Source organism: Salmo trutta, chromosome 31 (genome assembly GCF_901001165.1).
Source record: "Salmo trutta chromosome 31, fSalTru1.1, whole genome shotgun sequence".
NCBI classification, from domain to species: Eukaryota; Metazoa; Chordata; class Actinopteri; order Salmoniformes; family Salmonidae; genus Salmo; species Salmo trutta.
In genome coordinates, this window is record NC_042987.1 from 15,020,563 (window position 1) to 15,044,960 (window position 24,398).

Here is a 24,398-nt window from a genome sequence, read left to right on the forward strand (position 1 = left end):
CCTAAAACAATGCACAGAAATACACTTGTAACATTGTTTTCAGTGTAGTAACTTATGTTGTCTTATGTGTGTGTGTGTGTGTGTGTGTGTGTGTGTGTGTGTGTGTGTGTGTGTGTGTGTGTGTGTGTGTGTGTGTGTGTGTGTGTGTGTGTGTGTGTGTGTGTGTGTGTGTGTGTGTGTGTATGTGGGTGTGTGTGTGTCCTCCAGATGATTGACCTGGGCCTGCTTCTGCACGACGGCTCCTACTTCCGTGACCTGTGGAACATTCTGGACTTCATCGTGGTGGTGGGAGCTCTGTTCGCCTTCGCTCTGACGTGAGTCACAATACTTCTGGTGCTGGATTAGTAATCACACTGACTCACTGACTCACATATATTATACACTGCGCTGTAGCATATCTCCAAATATATAAAACTAAGTGTCTGACAAGCATCTTTTGGTTGATGCCTCATGCGGGGATATAAATATTACATTTCTTATGTCTTTGTTTAACTCTTTCCCCTCTGACAGGTGAACATGTTAAATAACCTTCAGTGTCTTGTAGGCTAACAGACTAGTAACGTAATCAAGTATCTTGCTAACGCACCAAATATTCCGTTCTGGGTTGCGAGATGAATTAACTTGTGCTTCTCCCCTGCCTTATATATAGATATGACTGTGTGTTGATTTCTCTGTTGTGGATATAGCTGTAACTGTGATCCTCATTGTGTATCTCTATTTATGCTTCTATTTCTCTGTTGTTCCTGTGGAATTTATCACTGTTGGGGCTTCCAGGAATGTGATTGGGTAAAGCAAACACTTCTCACTCTCATACTTGTCATGTACAATTTGTCATACACTTCTCATAGAATTCTCATGCACTTCCCATACTTCTTGTACACGATTCGCTGTGTCTTTTGTCTGATACTTCCCACTCAGCTACAAAACTTTAAAGTACTGAATACAAGCGAATTCATATTACTATGATAATTTTCTCTATAGTATTGTTTGTCATCAAAAGATAGATTGAAATCTTTTTTGTTAATGTGTGTGTGTGTGCGTGCGTGCGTACTTGCACTCGCTCGTGCATGTTTGCGTGCATGCGTGTGTGTCTTCCCTCTCCCCACAGTACACTAAAACACATGTCTACATCAACAGCAACAACAAAGGCAGAGACATCAAGACCATCAAGTCCCTCAGGGTCCTGAGAGTCCTACGACCTCTGAAGACCATCAAGAGACTCCCCAAACTCAAGGTAATGTACTGTGTATATGTTAATTTATGTTCATCTGCCAACATGTCAATGTTTAGTTGAACTTAGCTTCTACGTTAAAATGAATGAAACCTTTCAAGGAATTTCCAGTGAATGTGGGTTTTTACCTTCGATTTGTGCTACCATGTCATTATGCTATCATCTTTCTTTCTCCTATACAGGCAGTGTTTGACTGTGTGGTGACATCCCTGAAGAATGTCTTCAACATCCTCATCGTCTACAAGCTCTTCATGTTCATCTTCGCTGTCATCGCCGTGCAGCTCTTCAAGGGAAAGTTCTTCTATTGCACAGACAGCTCCATGGACACAGAGAAGGAGTGCCAGTGAGTCAAACACACAGATATACACACTGCCTGCTGCCCCCTCTTACAATACACACACTGGAACAAACAAAGCTATACACATTGACCTTACTAATTTATCTCTTCATAATCGAATCAATAAATAAATACCATTAAGTCGTGATCATCCACTCACCACCCATTTTGTGAGTGATCCTCTGGCTCTGTCCCCTAACGACCATTCTGTTTCCTACAGAGGTTACTACATAGACTACACTCGAGACAAGAAGGAAGTGAAGAAGAGGGAGTGGAAGAGACATGAGTTCCACTATGACAATGTCTGCTGGGCTCTGCTCACCCTCTTCACTGTTTCCACTGGAGAGGGCTGGCCGCAGTGAGTCCCTGATGTTCCCAGCCCTACACTCTTAGAAAAAAAGGGTTCCAAAAGGGTTCTTCGGTTGTCTCCCATAGGAGAACCCTTTTTGATTCCAGGTAGAGCCCTTTTTGGTTCCAGGTAGAACACTTTTTGTTTCTATGTAAAACCCTCTGTGGAAAGGGTTCTTCATGGAACCCAAAAGGGTTCAACCTGGAACCAAAAAGGGCTCATCAAACGGTTCTCCCAAGGGGACAGACGAAGAGCCCTTTTAGGTTCTAGATAGCACCTTTTTTTCTAAGAGGGTATGCTCTAACACCAAATGAATGCCATTTGATAGAGGATTCAGAGAGACTGTTTAGACATTAGAGTGTTACTATTCTCTCTTTCTCTATCTTTCTCTCTCCTTCCCTCCAGGGTCCTGCAGCATTCTGTGGATGTGACAGAGGAGGACAGGGGTCCAAGTCGGGGCAACAGGATGGAGATGTCCATCTTCTACGTCGTCTACTTCGTGGTCTTCCCTTTCTTCTTTGTCAACATTTTCGTTGCTCTCATCATCATCACCTTCCAGGAGCAGGGGGATAAGATGATGGAGGAGTGCAGCTTGGAGAAAAACGAGGTACAGGACAGAAAAGCGCCATACAAATGCACTCCCAGTTTACTGTAGCTTAAACATACTTCACTCATACACAAATACTTACAACACAAATACATTGCATTCGGAAAGTATTCAGACACCTTGACTTTTTCCACATTTTGTTATGTTAGTCTTATTCTAAAATTGATTAAATAAAACAAAATCCTCATCAGTCTACACACAATACCCCATAATGACAAAGCAAAATCTGTTTTTTATTATTTTTTGCAAATGTATTAAAAATAAACAACACATACCTTATTTACATAAGTATTCAGACTCTTTGCTACGAGACTCAAAATTGAGCTATTTGAGCATAATGTTTCCATTGATCATCCTTAAGATGTTTCAACGACTTGATTGGAGTCTACCTGTGGTAAATTCAGTTGTTTGGACATGATTTGGAAAGGCACACACCTGTCTATATAAGTTCCCACAGTTGACAGTGCATGTCAAAGCAAAAACCAAGGAATTGTCCATAGAGCTACGAGACAGGATTTTGTCGAAGCACATCTGGGGACGGGCACCAAAACATTTCTGCAGCATTGAAGGTCCCCAAGAACACAATGGCCTCCATCATTTTTAAATGACTCTTCCTAGGGCTCACCGCCCGGCCAAACTGAGCGATCGGGGGAGAAGGGCCTTAGTCAGGGAGGTGGCCAAGAACCCAATGGTCACTCTGACAGAGCTCCAGAGTTCCTCTGTGGAGATGGGAGAAACTTCCAGAAGGACAACCATCTTTACAGCACTCCACCAATCAGGCCTTTAGGGTAGAGTGGCCACTCCTCAGTGAAAGGCAGATGACAGCCCGCTTAAAGTTGCCAAAAGGCACCTAAAGGACTCTCAGACCATGAGAAACAAGATTCTCTGGTCTGATGAAACTAAGATGTAACTCTTTGGCCTGAATGCCAAGCGTTAGTTCTGGAGGAAACCTGGTACCATCCCTACGGTGAAGCATGGTGGTGGCAGCATCATGCTGTGGGGATGTTTTTCAGCGGCAGGGACTGGGAGACTAGTCAGGATCGAGGAAAAGATGAACAGAGCAAAGTACAGAGAGATCCTTGATGAAAACCTACTCCAGAGCACTCACAACCTTAGACTCGGCGAAGGTTCACCTTTTAACAGGACATTGACCCTAAGCACACAGCCAAGACAACGCAAGGAGTGGCTTTGGGACATGTCTCTGAATGTCCTTGAGTGGCCCAGCCAGAGCCCAAACCTGATCGAACATCTCTGGAGAGACCTGAAAATAGCTGTGCAGCGACGCTCCCCATCCAACCTGACAGAGCTTGAGAGGATCTGCAGAAAAGAATGGGAAAAACTCCCCAAATACAGGCGTTCCAAGCTTGTAGCATCATACCCAAGAAAACTCAAGGCTGTAATCACTGCCAAAGGTGCTTAAAAAAAGTACTGGGTAAAGGGTCTGAATACTTATGTGAATGTGATATTTCAGTTTTGTTTTTTTTGTAAATTTGCAAACATTTCGAAAAACCTGTTTTTGCTTTGTTATTATGGGGTATTGTGTGTAGATTGATGAGGGGGGAAAAAACTATGTAATGCATTTTAGAATAAGGCTGTAAAGTAACAAAATGTGGAATAAGCCAAGGGGTCTGAATACTTTCCGAATGCTCTGTACAATTACAGGAGTTCATGAAATTGATTCACCTACAATAACCATCTTGGTGTCTTGATCAGATATACACTTTTTATTGATCACAATACTCGTAACAGATGAATTCCTGATTTTTTTCCCTCTTCTTTTTGTTATCTCCCCATCAGAGGGCATGCATTGACTTTACCATCAGTGCCAAGCCCCTGACCTGCTACATGCCTCAGAACAGACAGACCTTCCAGTACCGGCTGTGGCACTTCGTGGTGTCACCGTCGTTTGAGTACACAGTGCTGGTCATGATTGCCCTCAACACTGTGGTGCTCATGATGAAGGTATGGAACCTATATCTTTTTAACAGAGCTTATGAACATGACATATGTGCAGGCCTTTGTTAGAATCTAGTTTCACTCTCAAAGTCTCAAATCCATAGGAGAGAGCCCAGTGTGCCCCTGTTTGTCTGATAACAGTTTAATATTACACATCTCAGACTCTTTGTATTAAATATTTTAAATATATTACCCTCTTCTTTGCCATCGCTCTGCAGAGGTTGACATTTATTGTCATGAGTTGTACCCTGGAGGCAGAACTGAGAGGTTTCCACTAGATGGGCCAGCTGCAAAGTCAACATTGGCTATATCGTAAAGATAGGTTAAAACAAAAATTCGCTTTCTGGTCTTAATTTAAGGTTAGAGTTAGGTATTAGGGTTAGCAGTGTGGTTAAGGTTAGGGTTATGTTTAAACTCTGATTTTATGACTTGGCTAGTAACCACTGTGCAGAGCTGCCTCCAGTTCATGAGACATCTCAATAAATGCCAAACTGCTCACCTTTAATACATCCTGGTATTACCCTGACTGTGTCCTGTTATCTGCAGTACAACTCCGCTCCAGCAGCGTATGATACAGTATTGAAGCACCTGAACACAGCCTTCACCGTTCTCTTCTCCCTGGAGTGTATCCTCAAGATCATGGCCTTTGGTTTTGTGGTGAGCAAGACAGTAGGACATTAGTGAACTGTTGGCAAAATGTAGTTAACTCATCCAATGACATGGTAGCATGTACAGATATAATCCTTTCCATTCAAGAAAGTAGCCTTGCCATTTTACAGTGGTGTTTCATTTGTCCCCTGACAGAACTATTTTCGAGACACTTGGAACATTTTTGATTTCATCACCGTGCTCGGCAGCATCACTGAGATCATTGTGGACTTACAGGTGAAATTTCACTCTAGCTCCTTAACCTTTACTTTATAACAATTCTGATTCACAAGGTGGTAGTACTGTAAAGCTTTTTCTCTCAGTAAAAACTAGGCTATTAAAGTTGTAAACTCACTTCGTTGACTTGAGTGCCTTTCAATCAAATCTCTCTATATGTCCCTATCTGCCTATATCTTTACAATTTCTCTAACACCTTCTCTCTCCCCGGACCCTTCTCCTTTCTGTATATTCCTTGCCGTCTCCACCTCTCTATATTTCCTATGGTCTGTCTATCTCAGTCAATAAACACGTTCAATATGAGTTTCCTGAAGCTGTTCCGGGCTGCCAGGCTGATCAAGCTGTTGAGGCAGGGCTACACCATACGAATCCTGCTCTGGACCTTCGTACAATCCTTTAAGGTCAGCCATGTTCTCTCCTACTTTTACCATCTCTCATGTCCACTTAATAAATATCCAACTTTGTTAATATAAATGGTTTTCAGTCTTTATTTTGTATGTCCCTGGTCCCAGTACACTACGATGGACCACCAACCTTTTCTGAGTTAAGATGACTTTCGCAGTGAAAAAGCAAGCCGAGATCTACCGCTAACAATTTTTATTTTACTTGAGTTAATAAATGTAACATTAAACTAATAAAAACAGTTCCATATGAATGAGGTTTGTGCAGTAGGTCTAATATATTATCACAGCATATTGGCGATATTCCTGGCCTGCCAATATTGTTCCTCAGACCATATTATATTTGAAAACTCAAGCTTGCATAACAGAATAGATCAGTTGGTGTAACACTTGCGGGGCACAGCTGAGCATAAATTGAAAATATTTGCTAATAATTAACATTTTTATTTTACTGGACTGATGGTACCTGCATCTGATGGTCATGGTGCTTTCAAGACAACTGGGAACTTGGAAAAAACAAGGTCAAATCATGACGTCAGTGAAAGTCGGCGCTCTAAAAAGATGCCAGAGTTTCCAAGTTGGATGACCGTTCAAAATGATTTTCCCCAGTCTGATTTTTTTCACAGAGTTCACAGTTGTCTTGAACGCACTGAAATCTGAAGTCGGAGATTTCCAAGTTCCCAGTTTATTTTAACATGGCATTAGTCTCAGCGGAGGGAGGGAGAGAGCAGCAGAGGGTCCGCCTCTCACCGTGTCTGCTCTCTTCTTCCTGTCCTCCGGTGAGACTGACCAGAGAGAGGGCCAGTCTTCCACCTGATGGCGAAACTCGAGTTCAAATCAAATTTTATTGGTCACATACACGTGCTTAGCAGATGTTATTGTGGGTGCAGCGAAATGCTTGTGTTTCTAGCTCCGACAGTGCAGTAATATCTAACAAGTAATATCTAACAATTTCACAACATATACCAACACACACAAATCTAAGTAAAGGAATGGAATTAAGAATATATAAATATATGAACGAGCAATGTCAGAGCGGCGTAGACTAAGATACAGTAGAATAGTATATAATACAGTATATACATATGAGATGAGTAATGTAAGATATGTAAACATTATTTAAATGACTAGTGAAAGATTATTGGGAACTGTGTGGGAAGCTGGACAGGTAGGATGACTGACAGTGAAGGTGAACAGGTGGTCACGGGTCAGGTGACAGAGGAATGGATGAGATTGAGGCAGGAATTCCTTTAACCATAAAGGGGTACATTTACTGGGTAATCTGTGCTGCATAACAAAGGAAACAGAAAGACATGTATCCAATCAAATTCATAATCACAAATGTCAAGTCATAACATTCATTCTCATTATTAACATAATTACGTAATTCAGCAATTCAGTTCAATAAGAAGTCAATAGGAATCATCAATGAGTCATTTAGGCTCATAACTATTCATCATAATCAGGAGAATAATAATACAAATAATGAAATCAGTGATCGGTTATTCAATCTATAATCTCCATCAGTTTATCAGAATTGATCAGTTCAGCAAACAATAATGACGTTTCATATTTCACCTTTCAAGTTTGACTTCATATGTACATGTCATTTCATTCCATATTAACCAGATATCGATGGCATAATTGGCCTGTGATGATCTGCAGGGCTGTGATTATTGTCTATTTACATTACACAATAGGTTTGAAGCTTGCGCTCCAAGCCGCGTTCCGCGGTAATAACTATAAATAATTACTGATGGCTCGCTCTCCCGATCGCAACAGATAGTTCAGATGAAAGGTAACAGATTCGGTGGAGTTACGTGGATTCACGGACGCACAGAATGTCTGAATTAGACGTAGTTAAGGAAGAGAAAGCAGCCAGGTCGGGCGATGGCGATTTCCTCCTTTTAATGAGTTGGGATCTGTCGGACATTCCACCTGACCTAATTAACCTCCCTGGGCAAGGTGGGATGTTTGCGTCCCACCTAGTCAACAGCCAGTGGAATCGTGTGGCGCAAAATACAAATACCTCATAAATGCTATAACTTCAATTTCTCAAACATATGACTATTTTACACCATTTTAAAGACAAGACTCTCGTTAATCTAACCACACTGTCCGATTTCAAAAAGGCTTTACAGCGAAAGCAAAACATTAGATTATGTCAGGAGAGTACCCTGCCAAAAATAATCACACAGCCATTTTCAAAGCATGCATATATGTCACATAAACCAAAACCACAGCTAAATGCAGCACTAACCTTTGATGATCTTCATCAGATGACACTCCTAGGACATTATGTTATACAATACATGCATGTTTTGTTCAATCAAGTTCATATTTATATCAAAAACCAGCTTTTTACATTAGCATGTGATGTTCAGAACTAGCATACCCACCGAAAACATCCGGTGAATTTACTAAATTACTCATGATAAATGTTGACAAAATACATAACAATTATTTTAAGAATTATAGATACAGAACTCCTTTATGCAATCGCTATGTCCGATTTTAAAATAGCTTTTCGGCGAAAGCACATTTTGCAATATTCTGAGTACATAGCTCGGCCATCACGGCTAGCTATTTTGACATCCGCCAACTTCGGGGTCACCTAAACTCAGAATTACTATTAGAAAAATTGGATTACCTTTGCTGTTCTTCGTCAGAATGCACTCCCAGGACTTCTACTTCAACAACAAATGTTGTTTTGGTTCCAAATAATCCATAGTTATATCCAAATACCTCCGTTTTGTTCGTGCATTCAGGTCACTATGCGAAGGGTAACGCGCGAGCGCATTTTGTGACAAAAAATGTCAAAATATTCCATTACCGTACTTAGAAGCATGTCAAACGCTGTTTAAAATAAATTTTTATGCTATTTTTCTTCTAAAATAGCGATAATATTCCAACCGGGAAACGTTGTATTCATTCAAAGAGAGAAAGAAAAAAATGGCGAGTTCTCGTGACCGCGCATCTCCAGTCTCACTGTCCCCAGGCTGACCACTTACAAACTCTGCTCCCATACTTTGCCCAGAGACAGCAGACACCCCATTCCACTTTCTGGCGGCTTTAGAGAGCCAATGGAAGCCTTAGAAAGTGTCACGTTACAGCACAGATGCTGTAATGTTGATAGAGATGCAACAGAAGGACAACAAATTGTCAGACAGGGCACTTCCTGCATGGAATCTTCTCAGGATTTGGCCTGCCATATGATTTCTGTTATACTCACAGACACCATTCAAACAGTTTTAGAAACTTTAGAGTGTTTTCTATCCAAATCTACTAATTATATGCATATTCTAGTTTCTGGGCAGGAGTAGTAACCAGATTAAATCAGGTACGTTTTTTATCCGGCCGTGAAAATACTGCCCCCTATCCCAAAGAAGTTAAAGTCCCCTGGCCCAGCTGAGCAACTGGCCATTAATTAAAGGATTATTCCACCAACTCCATGGGCCTTTTCTACAACTAGTGTTCCATTTATTAAAGTGGCCAGTGATTTCAAAGTCTATTTATATAGGTAGCAGCCTCTAATGTGCTAGTGATGGATATTTAACAGTTTGATGGCCTTGAAATAGAAGCTGTTTTTCAGTCTCTCGATCCCAGCTTTGATGCACCTGTACTGACCTCACCTTCTGGATTATAGCAGGGTGAACAGGCAGTGGCTCGGGTGGTTGTTGACCTTGATGATCTTTTTGGCCTTCCTGTGACATCGGGTGCTGTAGGTGTCCTGGAGGGCAGGTAGTTTGCCCCCGGTGATGCGTTGGGCAGACCGCACCACCCTCTGGAGAACCCTGCGGTTGCGGGTAGTGCTGTTGCCGTACCAGGCGGTGATACAGCCGGACAGGATGCTCTCAATTGTGCATCTGTAAAAGTTTGTGAGGGTTTTAGTTGCCAAGCCACATTTCTTCAGCCTCCTGAGGTTGAAGAGGGGCTGTTGCGCCTTCTTCACCACACTGTCTGTGTGAGTGGACCCTTTCAGTTTGTCAGTAATGTGTGCACAGAGGAACAGGATGCTTTCCATCTTCTCCACTGCGGTCCCGTCAATGTGGATATGGGGGTGCTCCCACTGCTCTGTCCAGAAGTCCACGATCATCTCCTTTGTTTTGTTGACATTGAGTGAGAGGTTATTTTCCTGGCACCACACTCCCAGAGCCCTCACCTTCTCCCTGTCGGCTTTCTCGTTGTTGTTGGTAATTAAGCCTACTACTGTTGTGTCGTTTGCAAACTTGATGATTGAGTTGGAGGCGTGCTTGGCCACGCAGTCATGGGTGAACAGGGAGTACAGGAGGGGGTTGAGCACTCACCCTTGTGGGGCCCCAGTGTTGAGGATCGATGAAGTGGAGGTGTTGTTTCCTACCTTCACCACCTGGGGGCGGCCCGTCAGGAAGTCCAGGACCCAGTTGCACAGGGCGGGGTTCAGACCCAGGGCCTCGAGCTTAATGATGAGCTTGGAAGGTACTATGGTGTTGAATGCTGAGCTATAGTCAATGAACAGCATTCTTACATTGGTATTCCTCTTGTCCAGATGGGATACGCCAGTGTGCAGTGATGGCGATTGTATCGTTTGTGGATCTATTGGGGCGGTAAGCAAATTGAAGTGGGTCTAGGGTGACAGGTTAGGTAGAGGTGATATGATCCTTGGCTAGTCTCTTAAAGCATTTCATGACGACAGAAGTGAGTGCTACGGGGCGATAGTCATTTAGTTCAGTTGCACCGCATCTGCCTCAGGCGCAAATTCATGTTGTTCCTATGTCCAGAGAAAGTGAAATACTCCTCGATATTAAAATAGACACGATGAGCTGCTGCTAATGATAAAAACGCAATGTTAGCGATACACTTGGCTACTCATTCATTGCAGCTGCAGCCCGAGTGTAAGCAGAGAGAAGCCCGTTTTATGTTTTGTAATAGTGTTGAATAATAAACAGTGTTGAAAGTGCTGGATAAAACGTATACATGAACTCACCCATAAAAACAGCAGCTATTTGCTGTATTTGACAGTCTCTCTGGTCATGGTTTTAAAAGTTATGAAATCTCACGCAGGCTAGTATCAAACTTTGCTGTGGCCAGAGTCATGGAAGCTGTAGGTAGGCACTGTGATTTGAGCTATCCGATTGGCCAGCACAGTAGGCGCACTTGATTTAGCCACAGATCTCCCGCAGTTTGTATTTTCAGACAAATGGAATGGTTCAAAAGGGAACACTTTGCCTACCCAGTGTGCAGGGCTTCTAAATCAAGTACATCTGCCGTCAACAGCGCAACACAAAAAAAAGGAGCGCTGCCTTAATCGTTGGCTTTTCTACAGAAGTGTTTGGTGATCGACTAGGAATGCCTTGAAGATCGACCAGTCTGGTTGATGACCACTGACCTGCAGTATGCTGCTAGAGTGTATGCTATTGGGAAAACCAAATAATTATTTATCTCTTTGTATCTCTTCTTCTCTCTAGGCCCTTCCTTATGTGTGTCTGCTCATCGCCATGCTGTTCTTCATCTATGCCATCATTGGGATGCAGGTAAAGCATCCAAAAGCTTATATGCTTTACAGTGGTAACTTCAGCCTCAAAGGCATGGATCATCCACTGGATTCAGGAGTGGATGATCAGGCAGCTGGAACACACACCGATAGTTACCAAGAAGCCCAAACAGATATAATATTTGACTAAAACATAATTGTTCCCAGGTGCACAACTTTCACTTGTGACATATCCCCCACACGTTCTGAAATTGCATTTTTGTCCCCCCCCCAGTTTTATCATTGGAATGTGATACAAAATGAGGCAACGGTGTGCTTTAGGACCATACAGACAAGCAGTACATCTCACTTCTAAAAAGTTGCGCCCCTGATCGTTTCAAACCATGTTTACATTTGTATACCATCCCTTATATCTCTCTATTATACGTGGGAATACTTTGGAACAGATTTCCAAAATTAAAATCACTTGGAGCTGATTTGTTAGTGTTTTTACGGTCTTTTATGACCAACAAGAAAAAAATGTATGTATTTATTTTTTGCTTAGAAAACATGGGGGGCCGCCAGTTGGGGAACCCTGCTCAAAGGGATGTTGTATAATGTTTTTTTCTCACCTGATCCATACAAGGTGTTTGGAAACATCAAACTGAATGACGAAAACCACATTAACCAGCACAACAACTTCAAGACCTTCTCCGGAGCGCTGATGCTTCTCTTCAGGTGGGCGCATTGAGAAGTACTCGGAAGCTGAACTGAGATATTCTAAACTATAAGTAGATGATTATGCTGACTGATGATGAATTAATATATTGGTTAATGTTTAATAGACTAATTGGTTGATCAAATAATTGCTTGCTTGCTTGATTAATTAATTGACTCATTGATTAACTCATTGATTGACAGGAGTGCGACGGGGGAGTCATGGCAGGAGATCATGTTATCGTGTCTGGGGGGGCAGGAGTGTGAGCCAGACTCCTCCATGGCACCCATGACCATGTCCCCTGACCACGAGGGAGGCTGTGGTACTGACTTCGCCTACTGCTACTTTGTCTCCTTCATCTTCTTCAGCTCCTTCCTGGTGAGGACGCTCCTGAAATACAGTTTTTCTCCTTATCTCCACTATTTGTCAGTGCTCTTCTCTCTCTCTCTCTCTCTCTCTCTCTCTCTCTCTCTCTCTCTCTCTCTCTCTCTTTCTGTCCATCTTACTGATACACAAAGTACATTTTGATTGTGCAACACAAATACACATTCTCTCCACTCTGTCAGCACTCTCTGTTCATCTTTTTCATTCTCATACTTAAAAGCAGTTATTTTTATTGTATGCATGCACATGTGCACATCAGTATAGCACATACTGCATATTTGTATATACACACATGCTGTCCTTCACACGTCCTCTCCTCTTGTGTGACTCTGTAGATGCTGAATCTATTTGTGGCTGTGATCATGGATAACTTTGAGTACCTGACCAGAGACTCTTCCATCCTGGGACCTCATCACCTGGATGAGTTTGTTCGTGTCTGGGGAGAGTACGACCGCGCAGCATGGTGAGAGATAAGAACCCCATTATGTCTCAACTTTGCCCAGCAGAGGGCAGTGTATTGATTCACTAAAGACAAAATAGGCCTAAACTGCCTTAAATTCCTGTGCAAGATTTGCCAACTTGTTCTGTTTCAAACTTACACAAACTTGTAATGAATGCCTCTACCTTTTCCTTTTTTCCTCAACTCTCTGTCTCTCTCCTTCCTCATCTTCTCTGTTTCCTCCGTAGTGGGCGTATACACTACACTGCCATGTATGAGATGTTGACCCATATGTCTCCACCCCTTGGTCTGGGGAAGAAATGCCCCAGAGGTATGGCCTACAAGGTATGGGAGAACCACTTATTTTCTTCTTTTTAATTTAGGATAGAGAAATATTTAAGTTGTTTTACTGTAAAGCAAGTGGGACCCTCTCTCTCTCTGTTCCTTCCTTCCTTCCCTCCTTCCTTCCCTCCTTCCCTCTCTCGCTCTCTCTCGCTCTCTCTCGCTCTCTCTCTCTCGCTCTCTCCCCCTCCCTCCTCTCCCCCCTCTCTCCACAGAGGCTAGTGTTGATGAACATGCCAGTGGACGAGGACATGTCAGTCCACTTCACCTCCACCTTGATGTCTCTCATCCGCACCGCTCTGGAGATCAAGATCGCACGAGGTCAGGGAATGAGTTGAGTTTGAAACCACCATGCATCACTGCATCTGCATGCGTTTATCCAATTTAGACTTGGTCTTCCATCTTAAGCCTGGAGATCCACACATCCTAGGGATGCAGGCTTTTGGTCCAGCCCATTACTGGTAACACACCTGATTCAACTTATAAATGGCTTGATGATTGGTTGAGTAGTTGAATCAGGAAATTTAGCAATATCAACAATTTCCACTGCCTGTGTATAATGGATTAATAAATATCTATTTTATTGTGCTCCAGGTGGGGAGGACCGAGTAGCTCTGGACACTGAGCTACAGAAGGAGATCAGTGTGATATGGCCATACCTCCCCCAGAAGACCCTGGATGTACTGGTGCCCATCAACAAAGGTCAGACCCACGTTAGAGAGATTTGGAGAGGTAGAGCTGGGAGGCAGTCAGTTACTCAATGACTAGCAATCTAACTGTGTTTGTGTCTTACAGATTCCGACATGACAGTAGGTAAGATATATGCCTCCATGATGATCATGGACTACTTCAAACAGAACAAAGCCAAGAAGCTGAGAGCGCAGCTGGAAGCACAGGTCAGATATACACACTATATTAACATCATATATACTGTATAAACCTCACTTCTCTTTTGTGTAAGATTATCATGGCATCTGATCTGTTGACACAACCCAGTGCCTGTAGTGATACATTGCTTGGTGTGGTCTCCTCTACAGAAGGCCAACCTGATGCCGTTCAAGAGGCTGGATGCCTCGACTCTCTCTGAAGACATTCTGTACAATGCCCATCCCCTGCCCTGCATGTCCCTCAGTGCCGGCTCCGCCCTGTGAGTCAATCCACGCTCAGTGTGTGTGTGTGTGTGTGTGGACATGTTTAACTATACTTGTGGGGACCAGGATCCAGATTCACAAAAAATTTCTTACGCAAAAACGTAAGCTTCTTAAGAAAAAAAACAAGTTCGTAAGTGCAATTCCTCAACAATATCTTAAGATTTTATGATTTTCTTAAATATCGTTTTGATTTTCTTAAATATATTTTTGATTTTCTCAAATATCTTTTTACATATCTTCTTAAGATGTTTGTTGCTAGGCAACTGTTTTAGGTAGCTATCTAGCTAGCAATGGCAATCATGTTAGCCTATTTCTCACTGAGATTACTGTTCTAAAACATGTTTTTGGGTTCAAAATAATCAATACTGAAACTTTCAGATTAAGTTTGTGAGTGAATTAAACATGTTCAATTGCTTTCCTGAGCTTTTTCTCTCACTGCCCTGAGTTTAAGACAAGGGTTTAGCTATCTTGGAATTAAGAATATTTTCAATATCTTTATTTTCAAGAATCACATTTCTTCTTAACTTTTTGCTTAACGAGAAACAAGAAATAGCGCAATACATTTTCCAATAACCATTTTGAGGAATAGCAACTTTGCTTAACTTTCTTCTGAAGTCTATAGTTAAGGGAAAAATTGCAGTTAAGAATACATTTATTTTTAAGAAGGTTTTGTGAATCTGGGCCCAGAAGTCCCCACAAGAATAGTAAACAAACTCAAATTTGACCAACTGGGGACATTTTGTTTGTCCCCACAAGGTCACATAATATTTCTAGGGGTTTAGGGTTAAGGTTAGAATTACGGTCAGGGTTAGAAGTTAGTTTTAGGGTTAGGTTTAGGGTTAAGGTTAGGCTTTCAGGTTAAGGTTAGGGTTAGAGAAAATAGGATTTTGAGTGGGACTGAATTGTGTGTCCCCACAAGGTTAGTTGTTCAAGACTGCGTGTGTGTGTGTGTGTGTGTGTGTGTGTGTGTGTGTGTGTGTGTGTGTGTGTGTGTGTGTGTGTGTGTGTGTGTGTGTGTGTGTGTGTGTGTGTGTGTTGTGCCTTTAGTACATATTTGATAGTATTTCCTGTGGGGCTTGCCTCCATGTGTAGGACCAGAGGAGGCCTGGTGGCGTTGAGTCCTCTCTCCCAGGACCTGTTCTCCATGCAGCCCATGACCTCTGACCAGGACACCAGCAGTCAACACTCCAGGGTAAGGAGAAGTACCAAGGACTACGTACTGTACTGTAGAAACGTATCACATGAGTACTGTACATCACACTAAACTAGAACAGACACTGACACATAGTACACCAACAAAGGAGCCTTTATATAATTTAGTAAGCGTACAATAATAACTCTATAAGACCCTTTGCTAGGAGCCGAAAAGAAAAAGTAAAATCACAATGATATAGTAGCTATGGGCAAAATATGAAGTACTGCACATAGAAAACCTAACCTCCTGTGGTAAAGCTCAATATCACACATAGACAACAATGAATCAATGATCTAGTAGTAAGGGTTAGGGCCAGCTGTTTTAGTTGTTTTTTGTGATTCTACACCTCACTTTGCTCAAGCCGATCCTCTCCAATGGACTCGGCAGTTGTAGCAAAAAGTTGGTCAATTAGGCTATGTTTATACAGGCAGCACAATGCTTTTTACCAAGAACATCAGATCTTTTTCAGAGCTGATCTGATTGGTCAAAAGACCAATTCGTGAAAAAAAGATCAGAATTGGGCTGCCTATGTAAACGCAGCCTAATTGAGCCATCTTTAGCTACAGCTTCCGAGTTCATTGGAGAGGATCGACTTGAGTGAGGTGTAGAGTCACTGCTCTACAAATCGTGGGCTGCCTGTTTAAACGCAGCTCTAGAGGCAGTTTAAGGGGAGAGTCAATGACCACATTTATATGCACACCAATGTTTTTGAGTTGACTCAAATAAACATCCTATCCCGTTTACCATCACTGGAAAAAGCCTATATCCTGGTTATGAGAAACCCGGATAAGATGCCTGGGATATTCTGATCTAAAACGGGATACTGTGTAAACATCTTATCCCGTTTACTGTGTAGGCTCAGTTTCGCATGTCATGCGTATTGTGAGATGTTTTCATCTGATTGTCAAACAAACAAATCACTTCAAAAAGTAGTCTACCTGTGCAGTTTGAGCCACCATAATAATTCAATAATAATTTTGCTTATTATAATTAATTTACTACTTGCTACTTTCACTGCTACGTTCACCTGTAATTTAGACAAGTTTCTGTTATATAGTTGAAGTCGGAAGTTTACATACACCTTAGCCAAAAACATTTCAACTCAGTTTTTCACAATTCCTGACATTAAATCCTAGTAAAAATTCCCTGTCTTAGGTCAGTTAGGATCACCACTTTATTTTAAGAATGTGAAATGTCAGAATAATAGGAGAGAGAATTATATATTTCAGCTTTTATTTCTTTCATCACATTCCCAGTAGATCAGAAGTTTACATACACTCAATTAGTACTTGGAAGCATTGCATTTAAATTGTTTAACTTGGGTCAAACTTTTCGGTTAGCCTTCCACAAGCTTCCCACAATGAGTTGGGTGAATTTTGGCCCATTCCTCCTGACAGAGCTGGTGTAACTAAGTCAGGTTTGTAGGCCTCGTTGCTCGCACACACTTTTTACGGTCTGGCCACAAATTTTCTACTGGATTGAGGTCAGGGCTTTGTGATGGCCTCTCCAATATCTTGACTTTGTTGTCCTTAAGCTTATTTGGAAGACCCATTTGCGACCAAGCTTTATCTTCCTGACTGATGTCGTGAGATGTTGCTTCAATATATCCACATATTTTTCCTTCCTCATGATGCCATCTATTTTGTGAAGTGCACCAATCCCTCATGCAGCAAAAGCACCCCCACAACATGATGCAGGTTATGTCGATATAGGACTCGTTTTACTGTGGCATGCACAAAGTAGATGTCCTAACCTACTTGCTAAAACTATAGTTTGTTAACAAGAAATTTGTGGAGTGGTTGAAAAACGAGTTTTAATGACTCCAATCTAAGTGTATGTAAACTTCCGACTTCAACTGTAATTTCCGACACTGGCCATATTATAATTTCCGACATTTGGTAGGACATTTGTTTATCGTTTGATACATGCAGCTTCTCTTCTGTCAAAGTAAAGTAGTGCTACCAGAATGTCTTACATCAGTAGAATTAATGCATTGGTGATCTAGTTAACACCAGTAAAGTTGTCTGTTTTGTTTAGGGACTGGGGAGAAAACACAATAACTCAAACAGTGGAAAGATTGGTCCTGTGCAAAATGTCCAAATGTCATCAGTTTGATCGGTTTTAAGGAAATGAAAAGCTGAGAAAACGCCGAAACACCTTTCTGATAAGACTTCAGTTCATCTTGGGTGCATATTCCATGTGGTTGAAATACTGTCTGCTTGCATAAGTGTCAAAGATTACACATTACAGGCACATTTGTGTTTTCTCAAGAGATGCTGAAAGAAAGAAATATTTCTCCACTCGTGTTCCTGAGACAAAATTAACATTTGTTGTATAATTTTACTGCAAGAAATTCATTTTTTATTTGTATTTCCTTTAAAAACAGCAAATTTTTGTACGGAATTTTATACACATAAAAACAGCATAAAAACATAAAACACAGCATTTGAATATTACATTTAAATATGTTAAAAAGTACATGTTGTTAAAAACAATAGAAATAACCATGAATAAAAGTACTTTTCCTTGTAAAAACGTCAAGAAATTCATAATTCTGGTTAAGGTGTTGGCTTGACAGTTGCTGGACCTGGGTTCGAGTCCTAGTCGGGGCTACCCCAATTTGCTACAACACACTTCCATGGTTGGTTTCATTGACTCGCCCCTTAACAGCACCTAATTTACCAATTTTTAGCTACACTTCTAACTCTGTTGGAGAGGATCAGCTTGAGCAAAGTGAGGTGTAGAATATCCGATCTACAAATAATATTCCCTGTTAATTAAGATTCGAAGAGCTACGCCTCCCCTGGCTTAGGCGATCCCCGCCACCAAACACTCATGCACAACCAGACATTGATTGATTGGAGACAACTTCTGTCAATTAAAGAAGATTTCCTAGGATTTTCTACCTGCAGCAAACCTAGTGGATAATGCTGGAAATACCGGTCAAAGAAAAACACTTAGAAAAAAATAACTGTCCCGAGTAATAGTTGAATGAAGATACTAGTACTGCATTGCAGAGCACGGCATTGATGTTTCAAGGTGTTTCTGTCCTTGCCAAGTTGTAGTCCGGTTAGTGGAGGTTTGAAAGGAGATGTTGTCATTCTCAGTGCTCACTGTACTGTTTCTATGCTGTTTGGTTGAACTGGTCTGGAGTGTACTTTTTGCCCTATAGGAATCTGTTAGTGTTTGCCTTCTTCTATGTATATTTTCACTGGGGAGTAACATGACTGGCTTTAAAGCAGGTGAACTTGTCTGGCTCAGTATGTTTGGTGCATCCAGATCTGAACTTGCATGAGTGTATGTGTAACAACAGCCCGATAGTTGTTCTGTCCTCTCTCTTCTCATTTATTGTCGTAGCGATGTGCTTATGTCGCCGTCTCCTTACGCCCTCTGACTCTTTCTCCTACTCCTGTTTTGCCCAATCCTTCTGGGGTCAGTCTCCTTGTTGTCATTGGTTGTTAATCTGTGGCTCTTTGGCTGGAATGGCTTCTGATTGGTTGGTGATGATGGAATGGCTTAAGTTCTCTCCCAATTGCAGAAAGGCACTCGCAAATTATTACGATGTAACATTGGCCGAAACCCTCCTTGGCTGGAACCCCAAAAGGCAGTTAGTACCGGTATTAAATTGACCAGCCTGATCTGTACTGTACTCTATCTCTCCCCTCGCCCCTCTCTCTGTCTCTGGTCTCATATAGGTGAGTGCAGGGGAGTTCAGTGGGTTGATTCCTGACTCACTGGAGCTCCCGTTTGGCAAGGGGCTGTGTGTACGGGCCTCCTCTATGCCCCGTCTGGCTGTAGAGCCACAGGTACTGCCCTCTGACCACACTGACTCCTCCAGGGGCCAGAAGGGCCCTGGGCAGCAAGGCGGACCTAGAGTGTGACATGCATGTTTGTTTGACAGAGGACGAGGACCAGGCTACACTGGTTGTGCCGTTTGGATAGAAAAATGGGTTTATGTATCTTCTGTTTGCTGCTGGGTTTCTGGAGAGGGATAATCAACATGGATGTTTCAAAAGAATGCTAGCGTTTCAGAATAGTGTTTGATTGATCCTGGGTTACTGGTATGTTTTGTCTCTGTCTTCCACTAAACAATGTGTTGAAGAGTAAAATGAAGAGGTTCAAGCATCCTAGTTGACCTGTTAATTTCCTGAAATAGTGAGCATGGATATGGATTAAAAACAGAGAATGCTGCATGGATCGACAGATGGATGGATCTCTTTGAAAATAACGAAACCTATTTTATGGTACATGTGGGTATTTAGTTGTGTCTCCCTCTGTGTGCGTGCGTGTGCGTGTGCGTGCAGACGGAGATGGCCAGTGGCTCCATTAAGCGGTCCTCGTCCACTGTGGCTGACCAGAGGGTTAATGGCCTGTGGCAGGAGGAGAAGAAGAGTCCTGATAGACTGTACAGACCACGCCACAAGAGCTACAAGGCTGCCGGTCAGTCTCCACTCTCCAATTTCCACTCACGTGACCTCTCCTCTTATCTCTCCCACTGGCATGATGAGTGATGTTACTGTGTGGTTATTGTTTGCATGTGTTAATATGTCAAGTTCTCTTCCCCGCATTTTCCCTTTCCTTTCTTATGTCTTTATCCTATTTACAAGTGTCGCTTTTCCTTTTCTTTTATCCTAAGTGCATCAATGATCTACCTGTCAACATACTTTTTAATGATCTACAGTGTTAAAAAAATATATATAGATTTTTATCTTGCTTTCCCTCTCTGTGCTCCTTTCCATGGTCTTCCTCGTCCTCCTCCAGTCTCCCGTTCAGAAAGAAAGAGGCAGTTGGACACAGAGAAGGAGCGTGGGAGGTCCAAAGAGCGCCGCCACCTCCTCTCCCCAGACACATCCCGCTGTAACTCTGAGGAGAGGAGTCTGCAGCCCTCATGCTCCCCTAGCCGAGAGCGCACACACCCCCTGGACAAACAGGTAGGACACACACACACACACACATATATACACACACACACACACACACACATACACACACACACACACACTGGATGCCTTACCAAGGGCAAACATTAAAGGGCCATATGCCACTGGTGTAAACTCTGGTTGAGACGAAGTAGACCACAAACACATACCCACATTGGATACACAATAGACACTTTTAAAAAAGGCAATCAGACGTCTGTATTAAATGTGTTTCGACTCCTGTGTCCAGGGTAACAGCTCCGACAGCCCCATCCCCACCTCTGAATCTAGTACACCTAGTCGCCGCCCCCTGTCCCAGACCCCAACTCGCTCCCATCCCCACATCTCCTACTCCCCTCTGGTGTCTCGCACGCACCCTCCCTCCGGGGACGATGATGACGACAGGGGCAGCCCAGAGACCCAGAGGCGGGGGGAGGCCTCCAGAGAGGCAGGTGGAGAGGGGCAGACCGGGCCAAGGGGTCGTCGCCACCACCACCAGCAGGGCTCCCCTCTGCGTCGCTACCCGTCGGAGCCCTATCTCACCCTGCAGGAGGACGAGCACAGTCCGGACCCCTCCGGGTTCATGGAGACACTGACCTTCGAGGCGGCGGTGGCCACTAGCCTGGGACGCGCTAACACGGTCAGCTCCACCTCCAGCTCTAGCTACAGCTCGGCCCGACGGGGCTCCAGGAGCGGCTGGCAGATCCCCAATGGACACTTCCGGAAACGCCTGGCTCAGACCGTCTCTGTTGCGGGCTGTGAGCCACTCAGCGACACAGAGGAGGACGACCGCTGCTAGGAGGAGGAGGAGGAAGTGGTGGTGGATGAGAGGTGAGGAAGGTGCTAGTGTATAAGATGTACTACAATATAAAAGAAAAAGGGACATTTGTCGCTCTCTTGCATTACTACTGCATACCTGTGGGATTGCAGTATGTTTGATAAAATGTGAGGGTGAGAAAAAAATTAAGAACATCCCTTTTTTCACTTCCTGCAAGTGGGATCCCTTTTAAAGTCACACAGAAAATGTACAATAAATATCTACCCACAAATATTTGACTGTGGTTTATTTATATTCTGACCAACAAAAGAAAGTGACTAATAATAAACCTCAAATAGCCTTGGATGTACAGAAAAGAGATTAAATAAATTGAAAGGATAGAATTACATTATGTGTCAATAGGTATTGTCATTTCTGAAGGTGTTTCTCTGACATTGATTTTGTGTTTCTCTTAACAGTGTATGTGGGGTGTGTGAATATGTGCAAAATAAGGAGAAACAATATCTTTGAAAACCATGGTTTTTGTAAATACATTAGATTTCTGTCATAAAATTGTAATGCCACCAATACCACTTGATTGTCTGAGTAGGATACATGGCCATAGAGAAGGTTAACTGTTTACGTATTATTAAGTTAATCAAATGTAATCATGTCTGTAAAAAAATACACCCAAACAATAATTGATCAAACCAATGTGTTTTAAAATGTAGTAGAGATTGTTTTTTTTTTACCTTTTGCACCCTCCACCATTAGATTTCCTATCCATTTACTGTCTACAAAGGGAACACACTTCTTTAATTATCTATTCATACGTAAACTATGTAATTCCTGTTGTAAAATGTCAAAGGAATAAAACAATGATCAATAGGACAGTTATCCACTTTATACAAACAGGAAGTGAATGGCACACTCTTCCGTTGGGAAAATGTATGATTTATTTAACATTTTTACCGACTTGCAGGACAATTGAAAGCAACCAACAATGTTATGAAATGTGATAAACTATTTTTCAGAAAGGAATGCCTAAATATCCAGTGTGATTTGAAAGACAGTGCTTTGCTATGAACTGGACTCTAGAGAACCAAATGACTAGAATTACACCCAGAACATGGCTTCAATTCCTCAACGAAACTTTATTAAGTCACTAGGAAAACCAGCAGACCATTTGCCTGTCTTGGACCAACTTTCATCTTGTCAATGTACTGTACCTGTTTTTCTTCAGTTGTTACAATATTCTACCATTTGACGGATTCATTCCTTGTCATCTTCCAGAATCAATAACGGGCACAGAAGCAATCATGAACTTGAGTGTTTTGTTGTTCATCAATGTAGCCGTCCACATTCTCCTCTTCTACATTAGCTTACAACATCATCAGTATGTGTCAAAGAACTCACCGCAACTGTATATCTTCTTCATTAATTCTTTATGTCAATACTGTATGAACCATTACAGACGACAGATGTAGAAAGATGTTTTCCGCACCTGGTTTCACCCGTTATTTAGAATGGTTTACTAATAATGTACAGTACATTTATATCATGTTTTCTGTAGGATTGTAAGAGACAAGATCCCGTTCTGCTCACAACACGCTTGAAGGATGGAATAGGATATCTCTGGAATGTTAATTTAAGGTATTTGTATTTGTTTTATTTGCCTGCAAAAGGGTAATGATTCTGTGAAACTCAGTTAACCAAAAAACATGGAGAATTGTCCTGGAATGCAAAATAGTTGTTTGGTTTATGTGTGTATAATAGCTGTATATATTAATAAAAGTGTCCTCAATTGCAATAAAAGTGTCCTCAATTGCACATACAATATGTGGCTGCTTGTCTCCATATCTAAGGTAGACTAGACCAAGAGGCTTTACATCATCTGCCGTATTGTGGATTCAGAGATACCTATCTAACATAACACAAGGTTTTTAAAGGGAGCCTCTCTAACGTAAACCAGTGTGGTATAGATCAAGGCAGCTGTCTTGGTCCTTTATTGTTTTCTATTTTTACTAATGACCTACCATTAGCCTTGAGAAAAGCCTGTGTGTCTATGTACGCTGATGACTCAGCATTATACATGTCAGCTACCACAGCAAGTGATATCATTGCAACCCTTAAAAAAGAGCTGCAGTCAGTTTTAGAATAGGTGGCTAATAAGAAGCTGGTCCATAATATATTAAAAAAAACTAAAAGCATTGTAATTTGGACAAATCACTCGCTAAACCCTAAACCTCATCTAAATCTTGTAATGAATAACGTGGCAATTGAGAAAGTTGAGGAGACTAAACTGCTTGGTGTAACCCGCAAAACACCAGTCTCAATGTCAACAGTGAAGAGACGACTCCGTGATGCTGACCTTCTAGGTAGAGTTCCTCTGTCCAGTGTCTGTGTTCTTTTGCCCATCGTAATCTTTTATTTTTATTGGCATGTCTGAAATATGGCTTTTTCTTTGCAACTCTGCCTAGAAGGCCAGTATCCTGGAGTTGCCTCTTCACTGTTGACATTGAGACTGGTGTTTTGCGAGTACTATTTAATGAAGCTGCCAGTTGAGGACTTGTGAGGCATGTTTCTCAAACTAGACACTCTAATGTACTTGTCCTCTTGCTCAGTTGTGCACCAGGGCCTCCCACTCCTCTTTCTATTCTGGTTAGAGCCAGTTTGCACAGTTCTGTGAACGGAGTAGTACACAGCGTTGTATGAGATCTTCAGTTTCTTGGCAATTTTTCGCATGGAATAGCCTTCATTTCTCAGAACAAGAATAGACTGATGAGTTTCAGAAGAACATTCTTTGTTTCTGGCCATTTTGAGCCTGTAATCAAAGCCACAAATGCTGTTGCTCCAGATACTTAACTAGTCTAAAAGTAGACAGTTTTATTGCTTCTTTAATACGCATAACAGTTTTCAGCTGTGCTAACATAATTGCAAAAGGGTTTTCTAATGATCAATTAGCCTTTTAAAATGATAAACTTGGATTAGCTAACACAACGTTGGAACACAGGAGTGATGGTTGTTGATAATTGGTCTCTGTACACCTATGCAGATATTCCATAAAAAATCTGCCGTTTCCAGCTACAATAGTCATTTACAACATTAACAATGTCTACACTGTATTTCTGATCAATTTGATATTATTTTAATGGACAAAAAATGTGCTTTCTTTCAAAAACAAGATATTTTTATGTCACGGGTGTCGTAGGGATTGGACCAAGACGCAGTGGGAACCTGTAAACTCATCTTCATGTTTTATTAAAGAAGGAAAA

General features: G+C 42.0%; 1 protein-coding gene across 1 annotated transcript in view; it reads left to right on the forward strand.

The window, feature by feature from the left end:
• The window catches only part of LOC115169613 (voltage-dependent R-type calcium channel subunit alpha-1E-like), a 101,339-nt gene extending 80,107 nt beyond the window's left edge, over positions 1–21,232 (forward strand). Inside the window, exons 27-50 of the mRNA XM_029725409.1 lie at positions 208–314; positions 775–786; positions 1,138–1,234; positions 1,414–1,574; positions 1,789–1,926; positions 2,323–2,524; positions 4,322–4,486; positions 5,027–5,137; positions 5,285–5,365; positions 5,647–5,766; positions 11,214–11,279; positions 11,865–11,956; positions 12,140–12,314; positions 12,656–12,783; positions 13,008–13,104; positions 13,317–13,422; positions 13,696–13,803; positions 13,897–13,997; positions 14,139–14,248; positions 15,345–15,444; positions 19,143–19,253; positions 19,752–19,887; positions 20,209–20,378; positions 20,617–21,232. Coding sequence (XP_029581269.1) covers positions 208–314; positions 775–786; positions 1,138–1,234; positions 1,414–1,574; positions 1,789–1,926; positions 2,323–2,524; positions 4,322–4,486; positions 5,027–5,137; positions 5,285–5,365; positions 5,647–5,766; positions 11,214–11,279; positions 11,865–11,956; positions 12,140–12,314; positions 12,656–12,783; positions 13,008–13,104; positions 13,317–13,422; positions 13,696–13,803; positions 13,897–13,997; positions 14,139–14,248; positions 15,345–15,444; positions 19,143–19,253; positions 19,752–19,887; positions 20,209–20,378; positions 20,617–21,165 — 3,243 coding nt within the window. The 3' untranslated portion in view covers positions 21,166–21,232. The remainder of the gene's footprint in view (positions 1–207; positions 315–774; positions 787–1,137; positions 1,235–1,413; positions 1,575–1,788; positions 1,927–2,322; positions 2,525–4,321; positions 4,487–5,026; positions 5,138–5,284; positions 5,366–5,646; positions 5,767–11,213; positions 11,280–11,864; positions 11,957–12,139; positions 12,315–12,655; positions 12,784–13,007; positions 13,105–13,316; positions 13,423–13,695; positions 13,804–13,896; positions 13,998–14,138; positions 14,249–15,344; positions 15,445–19,142; positions 19,254–19,751; positions 19,888–20,208; positions 20,379–20,616) is intronic.
• Positions 21,233–24,398: the final 3,166 nt, after the last annotated feature.